Source organism: Tubulanus polymorphus, chromosome 7 (assembly GCF_964204645.1).
Source record: "Tubulanus polymorphus chromosome 7, tnTubPoly1.2, whole genome shotgun sequence".
Lineage (NCBI taxonomy): Eukaryota > Metazoa > Nemertea > Palaeonemertea > Tubulaniformes > Tubulanidae > Tubulanus > Tubulanus polymorphus.
This window is the reverse complement of record NC_134031.1, coordinates 20,921,396-20,943,612: the sequence shown is the minus strand read 5'-3', so window position 1 is coordinate 20,943,612 and position 22,217 is coordinate 20,921,396. Positions and strand designations below refer to the sequence as shown.

At 37.6% G+C, this 22,217-nt stretch overlaps 1 protein-coding gene across 2 annotated transcripts; it reads left to right on the top strand.

Moving 5' to 3' along the window:
- The first annotated feature begins 1,836 nt into the window (after positions 1-1,836).
- Positions 1,837-21,746, top strand: LOC141908837 (uncharacterized). Of its 2 annotated transcripts, XM_074799060.1 has the most exons (5): positions 1,837-2,023; positions 10,061-10,109; positions 12,373-12,441; positions 18,163-18,210; positions 20,826-21,746. In XM_074799060.1, exons 1-5 carry the CDS (start codon positions 1,915-1,917, stop codon positions 21,046-21,048), a joined length of 498 nt encoding a protein of 165 aa, XP_074655161.1. In that variant the 5' UTR covers positions 1,837-1,914; the 3' UTR covers positions 21,049-21,746. The 2 variants fall into 2 exon arrangements, with proteins under 2 accessions (XP_074655161.1, XP_074655162.1); XM_074799061.1 differs by lacking the exon at positions 12,373-12,441.
- The last annotated feature ends 471 nt before the right edge of the window (positions 21,747-22,217 follow it).

Below are 22,217 nucleotides of genomic sequence, written 5' to 3'. Positions count from 1 at the left end.
ACTAAGTCTAGTTTATGTACCCAATAGCCTGTAAACGCCATTGTTGCTGAGGGATTGCTGGTGAGTAAATATCAGGTCAGACGGAAATATACGTAATGAACTTTACAATCAGATGTATACGCTCGTGACCGACCAACTGAATTACTGCATCACCAAGCGATGTTTTCTCTTGCTCAGCAGCAGTGTAGAATTATATATGTTGAAATAATAAATGACTTTTCCGTATTAAATTTCAATTAGAACTACAGATACATACATCGGGCGTTCTCATATTATCATATATTGATGAATCTGTATGTTAATGTTGCTATAACGTGATACGCTGTCTTTGTGTTATATGTAGGAAAGATACTAGACCGGTAAAATCGCCCAGTGTGTCCGCGGCTTTACAGTTTCAATTTATTAACAATATTCGTTAAGTTGTTGTTGTTAGAATATTTCGCCGTGTTTGATATTTTAAGGCGAAATTAATTCCTCATATCCGTCGTCTATCGATACTGCATTAGAAATGTAATCCTTGTTTCCGTCCTTATTGTTTCAGGCACAGTACTCGAATCCAGTTTTAGTCTTTAAATCGTAAAACTAATACGGATGTGTATCTATTTTTTTCTTATTCTTGAAATTTCTCTTTAAATCTCGTTCAATCTCGAAGGATCGCCGAGTTGGTTTTGTTTGCAGGGTTTTCAAATCGTAGACGACCCTAGATCGTCTGTATTCAAGCTCAAGAAATATGGAGATTATTTTCCGTGACTCAACGACAGTAAAAAGGAAAATCTAAACAATCTTATAAATCAGCAAAAAAAGGATATGAAATCAATGCTTCATTCAGATTGCACAATTTCCTGATAAATTCAACTAATTTGAGGTATGTTATATCATGAAAAAGTTTTCACAAATAAAGTATTTCCGCTGGTGCTAAGCATGAAGGTCTTGGTTATAAAATCAAACCCGCTGTTTTGCTCCCGGTAGGTGTGGGGACACGAAATCAAAACAGATCAAATATAATCTTTACATCACAAGGATTTAAAATAGAGACAACATGAAACAAAAGTGATTACTTTATTTCATTGAAATCGTTACATCACGAACTTACCGAAGGCTGCATCTGACATAATACAAAAACGTGGGCGCGCGACAAGTGACACACCTATGAATTTTAGAGCAAGGGTGCGAGCCCAAATTTCAAACTCGAATACGCCCGAATTATATGCAGTCAGATTTTCAATTTTAAACGACCTCGGTCTTGACGAAAAGGGCAACACCTCAATGGGAAGGCAGGGGTCCGGACCCCAGACCACCCCCTAAATCCACCCCGTATATACTTCGAAAATGGTATTGTAAATCATGTATCGTACGTATACAAATCCGAGCTGAAAGTAGTTTCTCACCAAAATGTCATTAAACATGAAATCGTCCTCTTATAACCCAGAGTGGATCGACGATGATGCTTCACTTAAATATAAATAGATTTCAAATGTATACATGATTTGTTTGAATACATATATTAAGACTGACTGTTATTTGACCGGGCAAACATATCCTGCAGTCTATATATATATTAGTGATAATTTGAATTTTTTCTTAGAAATTTGAATATGTTCTTAGAAAAGTAGCGCTAGTCGATGCTGTTAGGGATGAGCTGCTTTTGATCAGATTTAGATTTTAATTCGCACGTTATATCCAAATGAGCCGGTGTGAGAATATGTATGAAGTTTTCACGGGGGTGTTTGGATCATTTACCTCGTCACGTGGCAACGGATGAATCAGCACGGCGGCGTGGTCGTGCATCCACAGCGTGCTACAATGGTGCGGTTTACACCAGTTTGACGCGACAACACTGGCGAGAAACCGGCACCGGAGTCGGGAGAGAGAGAGATAGATAGAAGAAGGAACTCACAAACAATCAAACACATCATGCGGCTGGGATTAATTAGTTACATTTTTGCAGGATTTGTAACATTAACAATTTTAAACTCCGCAGATGGATTCTTTTATTCCGATAACGGATTAAAACTAGATGAAGGTAATGTTTATAATAATAATTATCATCATCATCTTTCATCGTTTTCATTATGTTTAAGTGTGATATTTCGTATTTTCATATAACGGAATTTAGAATAATATTCTTCTAGATGAGAACATATGAAAATATATAATAAGCACATTATGATATGTATCGTTTCTTATTTTCCAAATGACTTATCTCTGAGATAGTTTGCGAACTCGTTAACGTAACTCACTCCCGATGTATGCATATTCATTGTCTCGTTAAAAGGTACTCAGGCCGACATTTCTTCTTGTCAAATGAAAATCTATCCGTTAAGTCAATACTTTTCCACTCATAAGCCTAATGCAGGTGAAAGATAATACATTTCTTTTCTTTCTATTAATATTTGAACGGCTCACGCGCAGTTACAGCCTATCTGTTTAAAGCGTGCTTTAGTGCACGTTTCTTACTTAGTCAACGTGATGACGAGATATCTGCTGTCTGAAGTGTAGAATATCCAATTCGATTAGGCGGAACCCGTGACGCCCGAAACTTCCGTTATATCTTGTGTTGTATCCTGTCGAGTTGAGCGCGTGCGGGCATCGTCTGGTAAAAACCGTTTAGTCGTTCACCTTGAATATACAGAACAACTCCACTACGACAAGAACAATGCAAACGTTTTTTAAGATCGTCGTTACAAGGTATCATTTTGCAATTACAGGATTGCTTAAATATTCACTGGCTTCTCATTAATGATTAAACCTTATCGGTGATAAAATCTATTCAATACGGCGCAGAGAATGGACTGAATTTTCTGCGCTAAATTAGTGGTTTTATGGCGATAACACGAATCAAACCGTGACGTCGTCGCGCGCTTTATGTTTGCGGACATGTTCATAATGCGCTCCCTGAATATTGTGCTAAACCACGGTTACTGGCTCTAAAAGCAAATTTGTTTGAAAAGGCAATTCATCAATGAAGCCCATCATCGCAGTGTCGACGGCAATATAATATCGATATACTCGTCAATGGTTTGCGTCGATGAACTGGGTTTATCGAAGAAACCCAAACGACCACCCGAGTTATCATTCATTTCCTCGCAAACACCGCTTCTCAATAACCGTTGATTTAATGAAATATTGAAAGTACGAATTCCATTTCAACTACCGTTTACTATCCGAAAAAAATCCGTTTATAAATATCAGTGATATATATATATATGTATATTTATACATGTATCTTCGGCGAAGGGTTTCGTAAAAAGGTAATCTGTAATAAGTATCATTGTCACGCCGAGAGTACGTAAATAAATTGGTAAATAACATCATTCCATGGAAGTTGAATTTGTGATAGTCACCCACGCGAATCGGGCGTCATCACAGGAAAGTGATGACGTCAGAATGACGTATGTTTATTTCACGCCACCCGGTAAGGGATTGGCATTTGATTTATAATTTATGCTTCGCGAGTTAATTTGAACACTTCCTTGATTTTTTTTCGTTGAACAGAAAAGAAAATCTGATGACGGGAGATTTCTCTTCATCTCGTCAGCTGAAGTACTGAAAGTACTGAAATACAGCAGTCTCTAATTGCTGATATGTTTTAATTGGTAATTACTATTGAAAATGAGAATATAATCTCGGTTATCGCGGCTTTATTAGTATAAATGGCAATTTTACTTAATGAATCGGCGACAACGTGGCTCAGTAGAAGTTTCCTGATCGTTTTTTTTTTACCAGTTTGTATCGGTGGCTCGCATGTTGTCATCATTTTTGTCATAATATCTTAATGTAAGAAAACGTTTGGTAAACATAATTGCCGCGGCGCGAGGCAATGGGGGAATTACTAGTGTCGGTCGTTGACTGCAATCAATATGTCCGTTTGCAAATACTGCGAATTAGCCGTCGCTTATTTTCATACTCTCGATTTGTTCTTCTGTCAAACAGCTCCTCGATATAGTCTTATCTTCGCACAAAATCCCTGACTTCAGCTGTAGGGAATTTCTATGAGTTTTTGTCTCGTGAGGACCCCAACTTGTGCGAATCTTACCTGAGCGTATGAGCAGGGCTTATAGTGTATCGGCGATTTATTGGCTATGGTTAATAGAAACATAGATGTTGAAGCACGGAATCATACTTCATTAAACACCGTAAACACCGTTGATAGCATAGTCTGAAAAGATGAAAATTGGTTTGCTTTCAGGCCTTGGAAATATATGTCCAACAAATCTACCAAAACTATCGGTGTTGTGCTGAATATGGTTCATTTTAGTTTGAATGTGTAGGATTACTCGATCATACGCACAACCAATAGACCCCTAAAGAAATTATTCGGATTATTATTTTCAATCGGATCAAACCGATCGTCTGTACGACGAAGCACGATCAAAATGTCAAGGTCATCTGTTGTAGGCTGAACTGACATAAACCTTGATGAAGAGAGAACCATTCGCCGGTGACTTGTGGTCATAAAAAGCTTGTTAGATTTGGTTGTGATTTGTGAGTGAAAAGTGACTGTACATATAGCGGTGTCACTTTGTGATATGATATGACGAAACGGTGTCCAAAATGTGTTGATATTATTTCAGGCTTTGAATAAGAATTCCAGTCTCGTACGGCGACTAGTAAATCTGAGTTACTTGTGTATGTGGTCGGATAATGCGGACTTTGTACACACGACGTATTCAGGCCGTATAAATGCTAAATATCTTATTTATTGAGGCACAAGATAATGTTTCATCGCGTAGGGAACTCTAATACTAAACTGGGTTTACACTGTACGAGTTGTGATTTTGGAAAGTTGGCAAGTTGGACCAACTTATCAATCGACTAAATAACTTATATTCCTTGTCTTGGATCGGCAGAGAAAGCAACGGTCGACGTTTCGACGATCGGTTATGAAGAGAACTGATCCCTGAACTATCAAGGAATCGAAACTTCAGATAAACATTCTTATTATGTTTGGGCGAATTATGAGAAATTGCAATTTATCAGAATTTTTGTATTGTCTCAATTTTGAAATCGCGCGAAATGGAACCGATCCGGGACTCCTTTTCGAAGTGGAAATCTTGTAACAAATTGTTCTATTCGCTGTAGTCGTTCCGACTGTTGGGATCAAATCTATCCAAAAAAATCCTCTGAGTGCAAATCTCTTATATCTGAAACTACTCAATCCAATTTTATGTTGGTCTTTTATAGGGCTTTTATAGTAGCCCCAAAGAGAAACCTAAACCCGTCCTATACTGTCCTACAGTTTCTTAATTTGACTCCGGTTATCGATGAGATTTCGACGATTAAAAAGTATCACATATCGATGTGATCACCCTGTCTTGTTTATTGATTCATCGCTGGATATTATGTTGATACAGAGAGAACGTTGTGTTTTTTATAGGCAGACGAAACGACATTGATAGATTCACGTGTAAATAATAACGGACGCTCAGATAATTCGTTTATCGCACAATAAACCGCTGTATCACAGAACAGTTCGGTTCTCGCCGCGAGATGTTGTTCATCCTTAAGACTTTTTTTGCGGGAGATAATGGATTGACCCGAAGTCGTCGTTGAATATAATATGCTTCAGTTTGTATAAGACAAGGAACTACATGATGTACTTTTGAAATGATAAACAGGGGTAAAAGAGGCTTACTCACCGATAGACTTGGAATCAGTCCCTATAGAGTTGTTGATACGGACCGTATCGAAGCCCATCTGTAGGCGCCTGTGGGGCAGTGAACGGACGCGTCATATCGGATACAAACCGGCAGTTAACTGTAACTTTACAATTTCAGTTTAATGATTGCGCTTGACGTCCAATCTGACGCAGGCATGTGACGTCAGGCAGGCGCATAATTACCTCTCTGATGTTGCACGTGAAGCCCTAGTTTATTTGCCCGTTAGTGTTTGAGACTAAAATATAATCTGAAAGTTACAAATTTCAATCGTCTGCCTGTAGCCGGCAAAATGCAAATGGCTGCAACGGGCGGAATCTATTCGCAGTTTGTGTAATTCCGATAGGAGGTTGTGTTTCACACAAGCGGTAAACTTTCAGTTCCGTTCTGCACTTTCGGGATCGCCGGACAATCCTTGTGTTTATCCCGCGGCTCATTACAAGCGCGGAAACTTGGAGATTATCTCTCTCTCTCCAGGATCGACGCAGTTTTCCGCTATGATTTTGTCATTTTATTCTGTCAAGAGAATTAGGCAAAATCGAAGTAGTTTAAAATCATTCATCGTGTCCACTGTCAGCAGGGGCGGATTTATGGGGTGGTCTCGGGAGGTCCGGACCCCTGCCTTCCCACTGAGGTCGCCCTTTTCGTCATGGCGGAGATTGTTAAAACCTGTAAATTTGACAATTCGTTGTCTCGGAAATTGCATATTTTCGGATTTATCCCTTCAGAAATAACTAACACCGAGGATGGGACACCCACAAATCGCCAAATAGACTGAGGAGACCTTCACATGTTTCTTGGTAGATATGGAGGCCAATGCACTTATCTAAGCGCTGTTTAAATTCGCTTCGTATTTGTGTTTGCCAAGTACACTCCCAGATTTCGAATACGACTCAAAATCGGATTGTTGTTCGGAAAGACTGAATAATTCAGCATCCATTCATTTCCCGTAGACGTCTCGGCGGCTGCAGAACTGTCGATCATTTACACGTCTTCACTAGTTTTAACACAGCCGCCTCGTCTTTCCGAGGAATAATACCTCAGTCGTGGTGACATCGTTAATCGCCGCCGTTTCGATGTCTTCGAACATGCTAAATATCCTGTCTAGTAGTACTCATACAGAAATGCTAGTTTTGCTATTAATGCACCTAAGACATGCACTCTTTCCACGTATAACACACTCTGCTCTGTTTTACCGGATTAGGCGATGTTGTAACTATATTGTTCGCGGATGCGCACACCCGCGGTTGAAGTTGCAATTAGTTTTTCTCTTTGCTGTTGACATTTCTCTCGGTTGTAATAACGATAATACGACCATAGCGTATCGATGCCCGCCAGTTATCTTTGGCACCAAAGATCCGTATACCGTTTGCAGAGGCATTTTACTAATGCGTTAACTAAATCATCGCACCAAATATTCAATATAGCGGAAACTACCGTAGATGTAATACAAGCGTGTCATAATTCACCAAAATGGCGGTTTCGCGTGTAACGCTTTTTACATTATTGACCTTTCATTTTTGCCTTTTCCTTATTAGTAATTAATCGTAAGTACACTGGATCACTGTATTATGTATGTGCCTAGTGGTCGTGGCGGTCTGTGAGCTCGAGAAGCTGCTTGCGATCACTCGTCAACGTAATACGCGTAATTGCCATATTTCAACTGATATAAGATTTAAGTCCTCTTGGTTAAGATGAATAGTAGGTTATTTCACATTTCAGCGATTTGCAACCGCTATTAGTTTTCGAGTGGAAAATATATTCAGATTGATGTGGAGTGGTGCTTGTACGACAAGCGAATGACAAGTGGCTACAAGTAGAAATGTTGCACATCGAAAATGTATATATATATATATATATATATATATATATATATATATATATATATATATATATATATATATATATATATATATATATATATATATATATATATATATATATATATATATATATATATATATATATATATATATATATATATATATATATATATATATATATATATATATATCTATATCCGATAATTCGAACGAAAAAATAGTGTTTGCCTTCGTCCGATTCCTGATTTCGAGAATTAAAAAAGTCGTATTGAACCGTGAAGTAGGGAAATCTTGTAAACGAAACACCTTTCGTGACGTCATCGCCATAAATCCAGACATTGCGAAATGCAAACGATGTCGTTGACTTATTGGAAATAGATGACCTTATTCAAAAACCGAACCAAATTTCAGAATTAAAATGCTTGATATTTCTATATTTCTCTTTCTAATCATGTTCTTTAGTCAAAACTAGATTCTGGAGGTGCGGGTTCTATAACGATTTAACTTCGCATATAGTCTGGTTGAAGAAGCAGAAATACAAGATTGGTCCCGGATGGCGCCGCGACCCGCGCGATGTGTTCGACCATAAATTGAAACCGATCGTTTCGACCGAACATGTACTCTCTAAACGAATCTAATCCAAATTCTCTTTAATAACAATTACCACGTGAAGTATCCTCTACGATTACATGCACCAGTGTCATGGTAACCATACCAAATGTCAACGAAAAACTCGCCTGAATGAAGTAGTAGAACCTATATGTATATGTTTAGTTTGACGCGTGTAGAGATGATGTCGTCGTCCTTCTTATAGGGTATTGGTAGATAAAATACCATCAGACGTAAGCTCGGGAAATCCGGGATAAAAAGTTCTCGATATGAGATAATGGTGGATATATCTATGGATGCATGTCGTGACTCGACTGGGAGTTGCCCAGATACGCTTCACAAGATCAGTTCCGGATATAGTTGCATTTTGGTTTGAAAACAAGCGTAAAAAAGTCTCCATTTCCTTCATAAAACAATAGCAGATTTTAAAGAACATGATTTTATATCCTCAGTTTTCGGGTGGTTATATTCTGCAGTAAATGTGATCGGGATTATTTTGCCCGTAGCATAATATTCTTCAACGATCGACTGATTTTGATGAAGGCCAATCTTTTATGTATTTTCTAATGTTCTGCAGCTAAAAGCTCTTTTTCTTCTTGCAAATTGCGAGCTTGTTCAAAGCTGCAATCAATTCGTGTCGAAGAGCTGAGGAAAATCGCGTTTTCTTTGGAAGTAAAACAACTTAATTGATGTTTGTTCTTGAAAACCGAACTTCAGACGTACCAGGAAGTCAATCCTCTTATGTTGGCAAACACAATGAACTAATATTGACGGAAATAGACAGTTTTACAGTGGCTTCATAAAGATTGTGTAGTTTTCGAGTCGTTATTCCCAGGGAAGTTCATTTAAGCACACGGCACTGCGAAATTTAAAACAGACGCCTTTCTTCGAAACAGCGAATCATGTTACGCAAATGAAGAAGTGGTTTCATTGGTTTCTTGTGTATTTCGCTTAAAGTGCACGGCAATAAAAGAGGTCGATAAACGTTTTTTTTCGGTTTCTTGTTTTGCTGTTTCGCAGAAAGAACGATGTTGGAAAGAATCCTGGTTACCGTCTGTTAGTAGATTGATTGCAGGAGCCGCAGGTCATCACGTGGTGGAATGGTATCTCAGCGGGCCATGTACGTTGTCAATCCGTCCACGGACACATTCGGACCTGTCACTATACGAAAACCCTAGTCGACAACCAGACGATGGTGGTTACGTATAAACCAATGGCCTCCATAATAAATTCACAACCTTGCATCTCACGGGATAGATTTCCTAGTGAGCGTGAACGTCGACCCGGGTTAATCAAAGCAAATAAAACAACTCATCGGCCGCAAAGATTGCTCATTGATATGCAAAACGGGATGACACCTCCCTCACAACTAACACATAACGCCGCAGTCCCGCGGGTGATGGTAACATGATTTTTCGCTACTCAGATTGGATGTTCGCGCGATTTGAATAGGTTCTGCTCGAAACGCAAACATGACATTGCTGTCCAATTAATTTTGTTATCGGCTAAAAGTTTTATTTCGAAAAAAGTAAATCGGATTATCTGTTTAATCAATCTCAATTACTATATCAGTGCCCTGGAAGCATAATACGTACTACTGTTAAATCTGTTGTGTAATCCGATCCGTCTTATTAATTCAGGTCTTTTAAGAAAACGTCATCCCAATTGTCAATAATTCTTCTAATCTTATGGTTGTCTAATTGCCGGGAAACGTATCAATGAAACTAACCAAAATGAGGATTTATTTCAAATACATAAACAGATGATTTGTTTTGAGAAAAGATTTTTTTACCCTAAAGAAAAATCAAAATGTCATAGCTTGGCCTACGCGTTCATTTGTTTGTAACCAAATCCATAGATCCATAGAAATCAAATTTCCAACTGAAACTGATTTAATTTAATAGCTTATATAAAGAACGTTGAATTGTAGCGTTAATGTAAATATTCAAGTCGATTTTCTATTTCTTTTAGATGCATCAACAAAGCTGACCGCTGACACAGAGTCGTCTGTAGAAAAAAGGTAAGGCAAACAGGGAAGTATTAAAACATGTTCAATGTTCGCCCGTTCTATGGGACTTATCGTGTTGCAGACGACACTTGCGAAATACACGCTCCCCTCATCCTATCGATAAAGTTCCACCTTGATGTCAGCTTCATTGGGCATTTTAAGAAATTGACTCATTAGTGACGCATTTTTGTTAGTTTAAGATTAAAATATGCTTCTAGATTTACTCAATTCGAGGCAAAATTTCAGAAATTTGAAGCAACATTTTCAAAATGTTTTGTGGCCCGGTGATTTGATTAACTGAAGTTCATATATTGTGTATAGATGAGTTTTTGCCGTGAAATTTCTTCTCCGTGTATCTAATGTTCGAACATTTATCGGGGAGCACTAAAACACATCGCTTCGATGCGTGCACCTTGTAAGAGTTAATCTGAACCCCCAGCGAGTTTGCTGGTTACGAGCCTGAAATAGTCCCATTGTTAATGAATTACTGAATCGATATAAATGAGTAGGATCTAATTATTGTCTTATCAGTGAATGCGGAACTGAATTCGATTAATTGAAAAATTGATAAAATCCCACGGCACATTATTCCCAGCACACCAGACGATCGTGACTACGGTGCCATTTTATGGAATTACTGAACCTACGACGGCAACATTCGTTGAAATTACTTTTGCTCCTCCAGTATTCACTTCTTTTTTTCGCTAAATACAAATTGAAATTTGTCACTTGCATTAGAGCATCTCGCCGACGCGCAGAGTTCGGGATTAACGCGTCAGCTCGAATACCGAATGCAAATCCCTGTCCTCTCGCGTATATTAGGTACAAGTTCGTAAATTATTGGCTTTTGTTTAATGAGTTTTTGCTCTTTTTATTTTCGCCAGCGTGAGCAGTGCGCGGACAGCGCTGATTGGGCCTTTACCGCTCACATTTACATCGTTCCCGATCGATAACGAGAATTTAATAGAATTATTCTCAACGCTTTAATGTGACCGTTTCCACAGGGAATATTTATGCAATTCCAATTTGCGGTGGTTGATATAGAATTTTCAGGCGTAAAAGCTTCATGCATCCAGTGAACGCGAGTTATATTTACATACACGATTGGTTGGTTGTATGTGTTCGTCGCGGCTGCCAAACGACTCTAGCTGTTTCATTATTTACGTTGACATTTCGATATTTTTTTTCTTACTTATTAATCAAATATTCATTTCGGTATGCCAGATTCCGTCGTGAGTAAGGGTTTACTTACAATCAATGTCCAAATGCAAAAAGGTATTTTCCTGAAGCCTGTCGAAAGGAAACTTTCTATGATATCCTGCAGGACATGTCGAGGGCACATTTTTTTCGATCATCCTATGAAACCCTTAGCAACGATATGACATAAAGTTCATAGATTCTATAGTACTAATGACCCCTAGACGTTGAAAAACAACTTCTTGGGAATAAGTTGTCCCATTCTTTACCAATCCAGTTCAAGTTTTCTTTCGTTTTTACCCATTCGCATTAAAACTTGAAATTGATGAATATAAAAGTTTTATGAATATGAATCAGATATTAAAGTTAAGGGGTAACCAGGGGCGGGCGCAGGAAAACCATATTAGTGCTAACTGTGGTTAGTAAACTGTGGTAAGGCATAAAGATTAGAATGATTGGCGCAGGAAAACGCTGTTAGCTGACTATTGTCTTCGTGCGGCCTCTTATTTTAAGCTGGTTAGCCTAAGCACGGATAAGCCACTAACCGAGGTTAGGCTTACAGGGTTTTCCTGCGCCCGCCCCAGATTGAGAAAAATGATAAACCTAGAAATAATTCAACAATCTTCGAACAAAACTACTCTTTTGTCAGTCAATCGATATATAGAAATAATTAATTATTATCATAATTGATAAAGGCGTGGTGAATTAAAATAACCATGATTGAAATCTAAACTGAACACACTTTTAAAAAGCCTTACACAGAGATTGATTGATACCTGTTTCATCTTTATTTACTCGCATATATTCTCCATTGTAGGCGTTTTAGACATTTATTCGTAGACTATTAAAACTGTATTTTGAATAGTCTACGATTAAATTGTAGACAACATTAATCGTTATCTTTATTTGAAAATATTTATGACCACAAATATCCCGATCAGCCATCCTACGTTTTCTGTTTATTTCCCCTTACATATGTTCATCCTATATATTTCACACATTATACCCGGTATTTTATCCATTTTTACGTTTGCTGTTTTATTATCATATTCATCATTATATTGTTTCCACTTTCAAGAAATTCACCATTACAACCATGTGCCTCATCAGATACCCGTACATCTATTCAGTCGTCAGCCTTAACTCGGTATGTATTTGATAAATCTTGTCTAGCTTATTGTCTCTACTAACATCACCTGTCGGCTGCAGCTGGTACAGCTCAAACGATATTACCCCCGGCCGATTCTTTTTACGTTTTATGTCTGATCTCTCTGATCAAGTATATGGCTCCTTGCGATTCTCGTAAGAAACTGTGATTTTGAGCTCGTTTTCATGGAAATTCTTAACGGAAACCTGAAATTTTTTCAATATTTACCACGGTCTACCACACCCCTCAAACCGCATTGTTGCATGACGCTTGCGTTCGAATTAATTCTCCATGGCAACGTTGTAACAATTGTTGATAATAAAATAATGCTTTACAATCAAATCCATGTATTTCTGTAAATAGTGAAAAATCGGATGATAATAATAAAGTTTTGTAAGTAATATATTGTTACATTCGGCCTCATAGATCGCTTGCTATTAACGTGTGTCTGTTCCTTAACCAAAGCTTTACTTTAATCATGGACGTTCAAACTAAGATTTAGTTTATATATCCATACACAGGGACCATGGAGCAATATTTGGCTACGTCAGGAATGTTACCAAAAACTCAAAAAAATGCATCGCGCTATCAGCGCTCGTGATCCCAGAACATTGCCCGGTCCAATCTCTGGAGGCTGCTCTACGGTCCTTGTTTTATTAATTCCGATGGACGCTGTCCGTTTTGTCAATAATCCTAGTTCGTTTACGCTATTCATTTATGTAGCTACGCAAATCTATGTGAATCCCGCGGTTTATTCCCCATAATTTGATTATTATTGCCCTATAGAAATATGGTTTCACTTGGTTACATTAGAATGCAGAATATCAAATACTATTTCTGACTCTTCTGATACCCGATTATTATTATCTTTGGATACAAAATAGATAAATCTGGTTAACGGTGTGATGTATTAATTTATCCGATAGAAACGACCTTCATATTTTGGTGGAAGGTCACCTTCCTTAAAAGCGGGTGCAGATCAACCTGCCTATGTAAATTCGACCGCTGATCACACAATCTATACTTCGATTTCCGATTTCAAAATCAAACCCCCTGTTTCGCTCTCGGCAGGTGTGCTGGCTTTGTAAGGGACACCAAATCAAGTCAAATCAAAATTAATCTATCAATCGAATAATTGAGTATTTCAAGATCCAAACCGCCAATACAGTCGGTAGATGTTTCATCCAATCTAGCATGCATGTTGTAGATTCTATATCAGATCCGTCTCGGAATTCCTCTAGTCGTCAGTGTTGTATGAAGATTTTGTTTGAATGTATGTATGTATGTATCTGTGCATGAGTCGTTAACTAATTATATATGAATATTATCGTCAATGCAATTATAAACCGAGTGAGTAAATTTGAAAATATGATGATTCTTAATATGATGATAATTATAATGAATTTATTTCGACATAAAAATAATGATAATCGTATAATATTATTAGTTTGCGTCAACATGCTTCGCGAATATTATAAATGTAAAAATCGCTAATTATATTTCTAACTTCCTTAAATATGTATTAAGTTTCTAAATTTGTAAAAAAAGTGAGTCGATAAAATTATGTATCTTAGAATCGTATTGAAAAACTAGAAAAAAACTGAAAAATCAAATCAATTGAATTTGAGAGTGGTTGTCGTTAGGAGGAGATCTCTACGTCAGTAAAAACATCCTTGATTTAGTTCGTTTTGTATTTTTGTTTTTTTAATATTTTCTATTGCATGCAACTCTGACAGAACGGGCAGCAGTTTACCAAAGTCGGTGCAAAGATCAGGGGGAGGGTGGTAGGTAAACGGATTTGTTTCTTTTATCTATTACCATATGGCCGACCTGAGACATAGATATTCACTATGAATATCCTCAGAAGACGCAGTCAATAATTCTTAATGTTTGATACGTTTTGTGGAAATCGTATAAAAGGTCGACTTAAAAGTTGCAACGTAAAATCTTCACACAATCAAACTTTATCGTATTTCGAATATGAATCCAATCATGAGATATATCGTTTCTTAAAATGTTAGATATTATATATATATATATATATATATATATATATATATATATATATATATATATATATATATATATATATATATATATATATATATATATATATATATATATATATATATATATATATATATATATATATATATATATATATATATATATATATATATATATATATATATATATAAAAAATAACATACATTAAGTGTAATAATATAGGATTTTACAATAAAGACAGCTGGGTAGAAGAAAGTTTGGGGAATATATCACCTATAGCAAAGAAAGAAAGAAGAAATATCAAACGCACACCAAAAACACACACGCTCACTTAGTAGTTCAATCATAGCTTCAAATGCATGCGCACACGCACGCGCACACGCACGATTCAAACATGCCGGAAATTGCCAACGAATTTGCCAAATTTGCCCATTGTATCACGATCAAATGAGTTCGGCAAAAAAACATGCTGAATCATAGTGATCTTTGATCGGAGAATTTCAGTCGGTATTCGCACCGAATTCGTCGCCTTCAAGTGACAACCAATCACAGACGTACTGTACTATACGGCGCATGTATATATCCCACGCACATCGTGACTGGTGAAATAAGGATGGATATAATTCGTTTCAATGGGATATCAATAGGAATCCATCAGTTAAATTGATCAGTCTATCAAATAGATCAACAAATCTTAAGGAGTCAGGACGTCAGAACCTAAGTGTGATATCCTTTCGATTAAATGGAGAATTTTCAAATGTGGTGGCGACCGCATATCGAAAAAAGTATGTAAGAATGTTTAGATACGTTTTGATTGAAGTTACGGGCTCCAAAACAACGAACAGAACGATGATAGCTATCGCCATTTTAGCAGCTTTTCGGTCGATATTTTTTAACTTCGAATCAAAGCTCAGAGTTGTTCTGGTTTTGTCAATTCTTTTGAGCACGATTATGAGAATAGTGTTGAGTATCATCAGAAGTAAAATCGGCAGTAGGTTCGTGAAAATCGACGTTAAATTCGATTCCACTTGGAAACGGATGAGTGTTAGTGTTGTCACGTAAAAATTTCCCCGGAAAAATGTCCCAATTTGTAGATATTTTTTCGGCGACATTTTTTTCAATGTGTGATTGGTAGAGACATCAGTATTGTTCCCACCTCGATTCTGTCTCGATTCTGGGTCACCTAAATTTGTTTTCGATTAGGACCTAACGACTTACGGTATACAGTAATCCACGGCTCGATGGGGATTTGCGTGACATTAAATATAAGAGCAATTAACGTGGCATTAAGTGACTATCAAGTTGATGCATTCTGTGCGTAATGCAACCTGAAAATTGACGCATTTTCCCCCCGTTTCTGACAGTAATTTCGCAGGCTAATCTTTATTAACAGTGGTTGCCGCTGCTGTTATAAACATTTTTGCCGGTCGAAACGTATTGGCGAAGTTGACCGTTCGATGATGTTGTATTTGAATTAGACTTTACGGAAATAAGTTGAGACCCTCGATGACATGATACACACTATATTCCACGTTAGCAACGCAAATATAATAAATCATAAGTCAGAAATAAATGCGAAATCGTATATACCGGTGAAATAATATATATAGAAACAATCATAGGAATAGAAATATAGCCGCAAAGCGACTTTTTTGTTCAATGTAAAACCTATATTTATTCATATACAAATCCTTTCAACGGTTGTAGGTGGCGCCGCAAACCAATTAGAACGATTGGTGGATTAGGGTCTGTGTGATAAATCGTTAGAAGTGTACGAAATCATTTCAATTTTAATCAACTTTATCCTCGCCCATTATAGCTATATTGTAGCTTCAATCCGTACCGGAATCCGCTTTTATTGATTTCTATTTGCGAAAGTATCACCTATGGGAAAATTATACAATGCTGAAGGTGCCAGGAGCAAAAACTAATTTTTTAGAAATTCGGGCACCCGGTAGCCATATTTTAGGTCGGGATGGGTCGAACTATGGACATTAACACGAATTCGCAGAGTCCACGGTCGAATCATACTATAGAAAAAGGAAAGGTTCCTTTTCTTTGGTCAATGGTCGGACAACTTCCGCGCTCGTGCGAAGCTGAAAACTCAAAAATAAAGATTTTTCCTCGCACGTACCTTGGGAACATTGACATAAGGCGCTTGAAAAGAGGACAAAACGATATCATGTAAATATCAAAAGAGTTTTCTGCGAAAGTAGCTGAAAACCCTTATAATCAGGACAGTCGTTATAGAGGCTTCTGAGAAATAGTAAAAAAAGTTTTGAGTGTCGTTGTTAGATTCAGAGATAGGATACAGATTAACTAGAGTTACATCGAGCGGGCCTCATTTCATATCTGTTTAATTGAATACACGGGGATTTCTGAAAAGAATCATCGTATCCTAACTTCGTATTACAGATTCAAAAATATGATATTCATTAACATTGACATTAAACATTCAATACGCGCTGTTCGGGAATACAGATTATGTTTGGAAACGACATCAATTTCGCTGATTCGTATTCGTCACGATTACAGAGCATTAATCATATATCGTTAAGATAATAAGAGCTTATTAATTCTACTGGATCAATTGTCTCTTGTTTGATAATACATGATCAAAAGATACATAGTGTATATATGAGTGTATCTATAATTCAGGCAATAATTATACGTAGATATCGAATGAACCACGAAAGGCTGGGTATGGATCGGGTATATTATCCATTATATACTGAATTCTCTTTATAAGAACTCATCGTCTTTTTCTGCTTTTTCTGAACTGATAGTGGAAATTCTTACGTATTTATCTTAAACGGATATTGTGTATCTTATCATCGACCTAATCATCCATAACCATCGCAACCGAAAAAATTCGTTTGGGAGTACTGCATGCTGGGAAGGAGATGTCACAGATGTCGTAACCAGCACTCTGTCTGCTATTGGCACAACTCGTTCATTATTAATCAACTTGAAAAGATTTTTTGGCTAACAAAATCATATATCATCCAACGTCCTACCAAATGTAAATGGAAATGGGTCGTTTCATCGGGAATTGTCAGCCGCCCGTACTCGGTTACCACAGTGGTGTTGTATTGAAGGTTCCACATTTTAAGTCATGCATCTTATGGCGGCTGATTCGGACCAAATAAAAAAAAAAGATTTCATGCAAAAATGTGTATAACATATCGTTTAATTCATATGGTCACGTGGCAAGTTCTTGGCTCCACGATTTAGGTTTATTTATACTTGGCGTTTGATCCGAATGAGGCATTTCCCAACCCTAAACAATTCCTAATGTGCGAAACGCGAAAGATGTTTTCTCGACCAAAAGGTGTAACGTGTACCTTAAACGAAAGGGAATTCTATTGACCAGTTCATATAATTTATACTGTACCAACAGCATTTGTTGAAGATTGACTATATCTTTTTTGATATCTTCCCAAATACGGATATACATCGCCAAAATGATTCACCGTATACATTATATAAACGATCCACATCTGTATAATATCCACAATACAACCATTCAGAATACAGTTCCACAAAAATGTACCGATCAAAATCCCGGCGAGAGAAATTACAATGATATTAATTGCCATGACAGCCGATATCACTGTTCCATAGCTAGAGAAACTGCGAATCATTTATATACGTCTCGTACATTCACCCGGAAGCGCAATCTTATTGTTTATCATTGAAACATTTGTTTTACAGGTTTGGTGGAAGAAGTCGATCTGGTTGGCAGCTTTATTTGCTTAGAAGGTGAGTTATGAACAGGAATGATGTACCGATATGCGGCTCTCACCAATACGACCATCACACGAAGCCGCTGCCTACCATTGGCCTTTCATACACCGATTAATCAGACTAGATTTATGCAAATGGTCGTGCATGAAGTTATATGTATTGTACCAGCAGCCCCTGTTAATTTAAATATTTGATTGGTTCGAATTGATTGATAATACATGTGCACGGCGTGATGTGAATAAACATGGGGAACGCCGTGACCATCAAACACACACACACACAGACGAGTTATAACCGCGGTCCATTAGTTTTATTTCTCTAGTGGGATAGAAAATAATCCGGCCATGTATTATATAGCATCAAACTAGCAAAACCCACTTTGGCTGTTGCGCCGCCATTGATAGTGCCACCTTTAGCTTAATCCCTCGATGTAGCTCATCTTGTCACCACTAGAAACGATATAGGCCGCAGACGGTCTGCGATGAGAATATTTTCTGTATTTATTGGGTGTATGATATTCTGAATTTGTATTCTGCTGTGTTTCTGGTCAAAAATGATATAACGAGCTTAAGTTGAGTTACGGCGCGCTATAGATACGGAGCTTGTGGAGATTCTTATTTATGTATAGGCCTTGACCTTGGAAACTCTTTCCGAGCGTGAATTAATGATACAATTCATCGAAGGCGCAGGAAATAAATATGACACGCAGACAATCTGGAGTGTGAACCTGAGCTCGGTGACCGCTTACACAATATTCTGGAAAACAAGAATGGGAATTAATTTTTGATGATGAGTACCGCGTTCATGCCAGGAATATTGGATTTTCCGTAGCTTGATAGTTTGCTCTTGGTCAATAGAAATATCTACCGCTCCTCGCTTTGTTATGATCCTAAAAATACCAGAGCTTCTCCTCCGCAAGACGACACCAAATAAGTACGGTAAATGTCTACCGCTGTTGCCAGCCAACCGAAATTTAACGGCCAACTAGCTAGAAATTCTCGAGACTGTGAGAAAACCGTTAACAAACCTCATGAATTAAACCCATAAATTTCAACCTTTTCCATAATTTTCGTCAGTTTTTATGGCGTGGCTACCGGATAAATTCTCAATGGGCATATTATGGATTCAAAACATGGTGTCGTTACACGTTACGTGCATAATTAACGAAGCGATTGAAATAACTAGTTCAGTGCGGGATATAATTTCAGTTAGCTATCGAAATTACGATTTGCTAGAACCTGAAAAACCACAATATATCCAGCCATTATCCACGCTGAAACAGGGTCGGTTGTTCTAATATCATAATGGGTTTTACATTAGCTTGTGTTTAGTCGAGAAAAACAGATTGCGCCTGTGAATCTAACGACAACGTATCACGATTGATTCACGTACATATTATTTTGGCATTTGAAGCCAGTGAATTCGGGTAGATGGCTACGGGTACTTTGATCCATGTAGATCACCGCATCAAACCAACTTCCAATTAAATGATTAGACTGCTAATACAATCACAGAAGTCTCTCTGATGCCTCCGTTAAGCCGGGCGTAGAGTGACCGCATCGCATCCCGCAAGTCCGACCAACACCCGCCTTATCACACGGAGACGATAATTAGAGAGTGCGTTCACACGTAAACCACTCACTCGCTCGATTTTATAAACTATTTCCGAAAACCAGTTCCAATTCACATTCAATTATTTGACCCATGTTTAAATTTGGCTCGGGCCTAATTTGGCACCCGTGTAAACAGTTATTCCGGGCCTGTTTTGGTGCGGGCCAAAAATGCTCGGTTGATCGCGGCTTGTCCCTATAGCGACGACTGTTGAGGCCCGCATCTCTCACACACGCGCATGCGCAGTCGCGCACATAGTGCTTTATTTGTAAAACAGTTTCTTTCAAATTCTTTTAATGGGCTTTCGTTGATCGCCATGATTTATTCGACGTATCGGATCCTAAACCTCGCTTGTTATTTCCCCTGACAATTTACTTCATTATTTTAGCGTATAGTGGCTATATATCTAACGGCTAATGAAAACAGCAAACTCTTAAAATATTTACTGTGTTATTATAGGTACAAGCTAATGAAAACAGCCTCGCACAAACCATTAATCTGATGTTGAAACAAAAGTCAAAGCCAACATATTTAACTCCATATTCTCTATTTACAAGTGTTAAGTCGAACGATGTGCTTCGGTTGTGGCTCTAAAATAACGATATCGATATACTGAGACTGAGACGATGACTAGTTGTCCAGTTGGTTTTTGATGATTCCGAGAATAGCAGGTCCGTGCCGAACGTTTTTTGAGGGGCAGTTCTATTTCAAGAGAAAACCACTTTTTCACTATGAAAAGAAGCACTTTCCTATTGAAAAGGACAAACCTTACATATGAAGTGTCCGGGTACCTGAATGAATCATTTGAGAATGGATTGTTTTCATTTTCAAAAAAAAATTGTATCAAAATTTCGAAAAATCTTGACCCAAATTTTTTACACTGATTTTGAAGGGAATTTTTGGGGGGAACGTTCGCTACCCCCAAACCCTCACACTCGGTACGGGCCTGTTAGTATTGCTAGGCCGATATTGATCGAAGATTGTTTCGATTAAACTGTGATGTTATTTAAATGTTTCAGACGACGCCCGTGGCTCTTATTACCGAATCGTTCGTGTTACCGTCAACCATGCCATTCTAGTAAAGACTGCTGTCGTATTGATAACATATGTGACAAAGCGGCGAAGGTCTGCTACGAATGTTGGTACGGATTCCCCTGCAAAACATCGGCCGATTGCTGCCAGAAATATCCGATCTGCGAGAATAACGACACAGCTAACGAGTGGGGGCGCTGCGGCTCATGAACTGTGACAACACGTCCCAGATCATCTCTCGTTGTCACTTTGGTGTCTGAAATAACTTTTGTTTAAAGGAAATTTTTTGTTCAGATGACTGATTCCCGAGAGGAACAAACACCGAAATAAATATATCTGAAATACTTTCATCGAGATGTAAAACGACGTACCGTACAATTATTGAATCATGAATATTACAAAAAAAAACTGAAACAAAACAACAAGTTTGAATGGTAATACGACGATCTCAAAAACCCTGAAAGGTTTAAAGTGAAAAACATATCTTGATTAAACGATATTGTATTACTTGAATTAAGTCTCCCCAACTAAAATCCAGAAGAATTTTTTGTCAGAGATTAAAAGGCAACATGAAACAAAATATATTGAAAATTTCCAAATTCTATTAGTGGGATTCTCTAATTTCGATTATTGGTCATGGATTTGTTGTGTATAAACAATGTATCATCGAATATTTGCGATAAGATGACAAATAAGTTACCCTTAAATAAGGCGTTGATGTTGCAAACCGTTAACACTGAGAAAAACCAATTCGGTTATTGAACAACTACACATGAAAAATATGTATGGCCGTAGTAGAAAATGTGACCGGAAAGTCTCGGTTTTCATCTGATCTGATCTCATAATATTCATGTTATATCCATAAAAAACTCTGATGATATTTTTCCAGTCTCAGTATTTATTCTAAAAAACCCTGACCATTTGTTTATTTCATTCTAATTTTGTCAAAAATAAAAATAAAAAATCTTCAACACAATCCGTGTAGTGAGTGTTTTTTTTGTGGATTTTGCAAATCCCTCTTCGAGGCTACAGGAATGACGAATGTTTGACAACGTGCTCGAGAAGGTCCCACCATTCGTGCAGAGACACTCATGACTCGTCCACCATTCGTTCAATAGAGCATGGTCAACATAAGGACACGACGACCAATGGTTTCAGTCCTGGACCAAGATTATTAAGGATGCAATGGAGATAAATGATCGATTTTCGGGGATATCAACCGAAGCACTTCATCCAATTATATACTGCTTGAAATTATAGTGAAATCTACAACATCCAATGATCGCTTATTCCGAAAGACATATTTGTGCCGGCCGCGTTCTGTGGCCGTTCGACAAGATCATCCGGCATTATTCCGTTGATCATTTTCGTTTAAACTA

Excerpts from the sequence above, each read along its gene's own strand:
- LOC141908837 (XM_074799060.1), top strand. The coding sequence starts at position 1,915 with ATGCGGCTGGGATTAATTAGTTACATTTTTGCAGGATTTGTAACATTA. Across the intron at positions 2,024-10,060 it reads CGGATTAAAACTAGATGAAG|ATGCATCAACAAAGCTGACC; the intron begins GTAATGTTTATA and ends TATTTCTTTTAG. Across the intron at positions 18,211-20,825 it reads CAGCTTTATTTGCTTAGAAG|ACGACGCCCGTGGCTCTTAT; the intron begins GTGAGTTATGAA and ends TAAATGTTTCAG.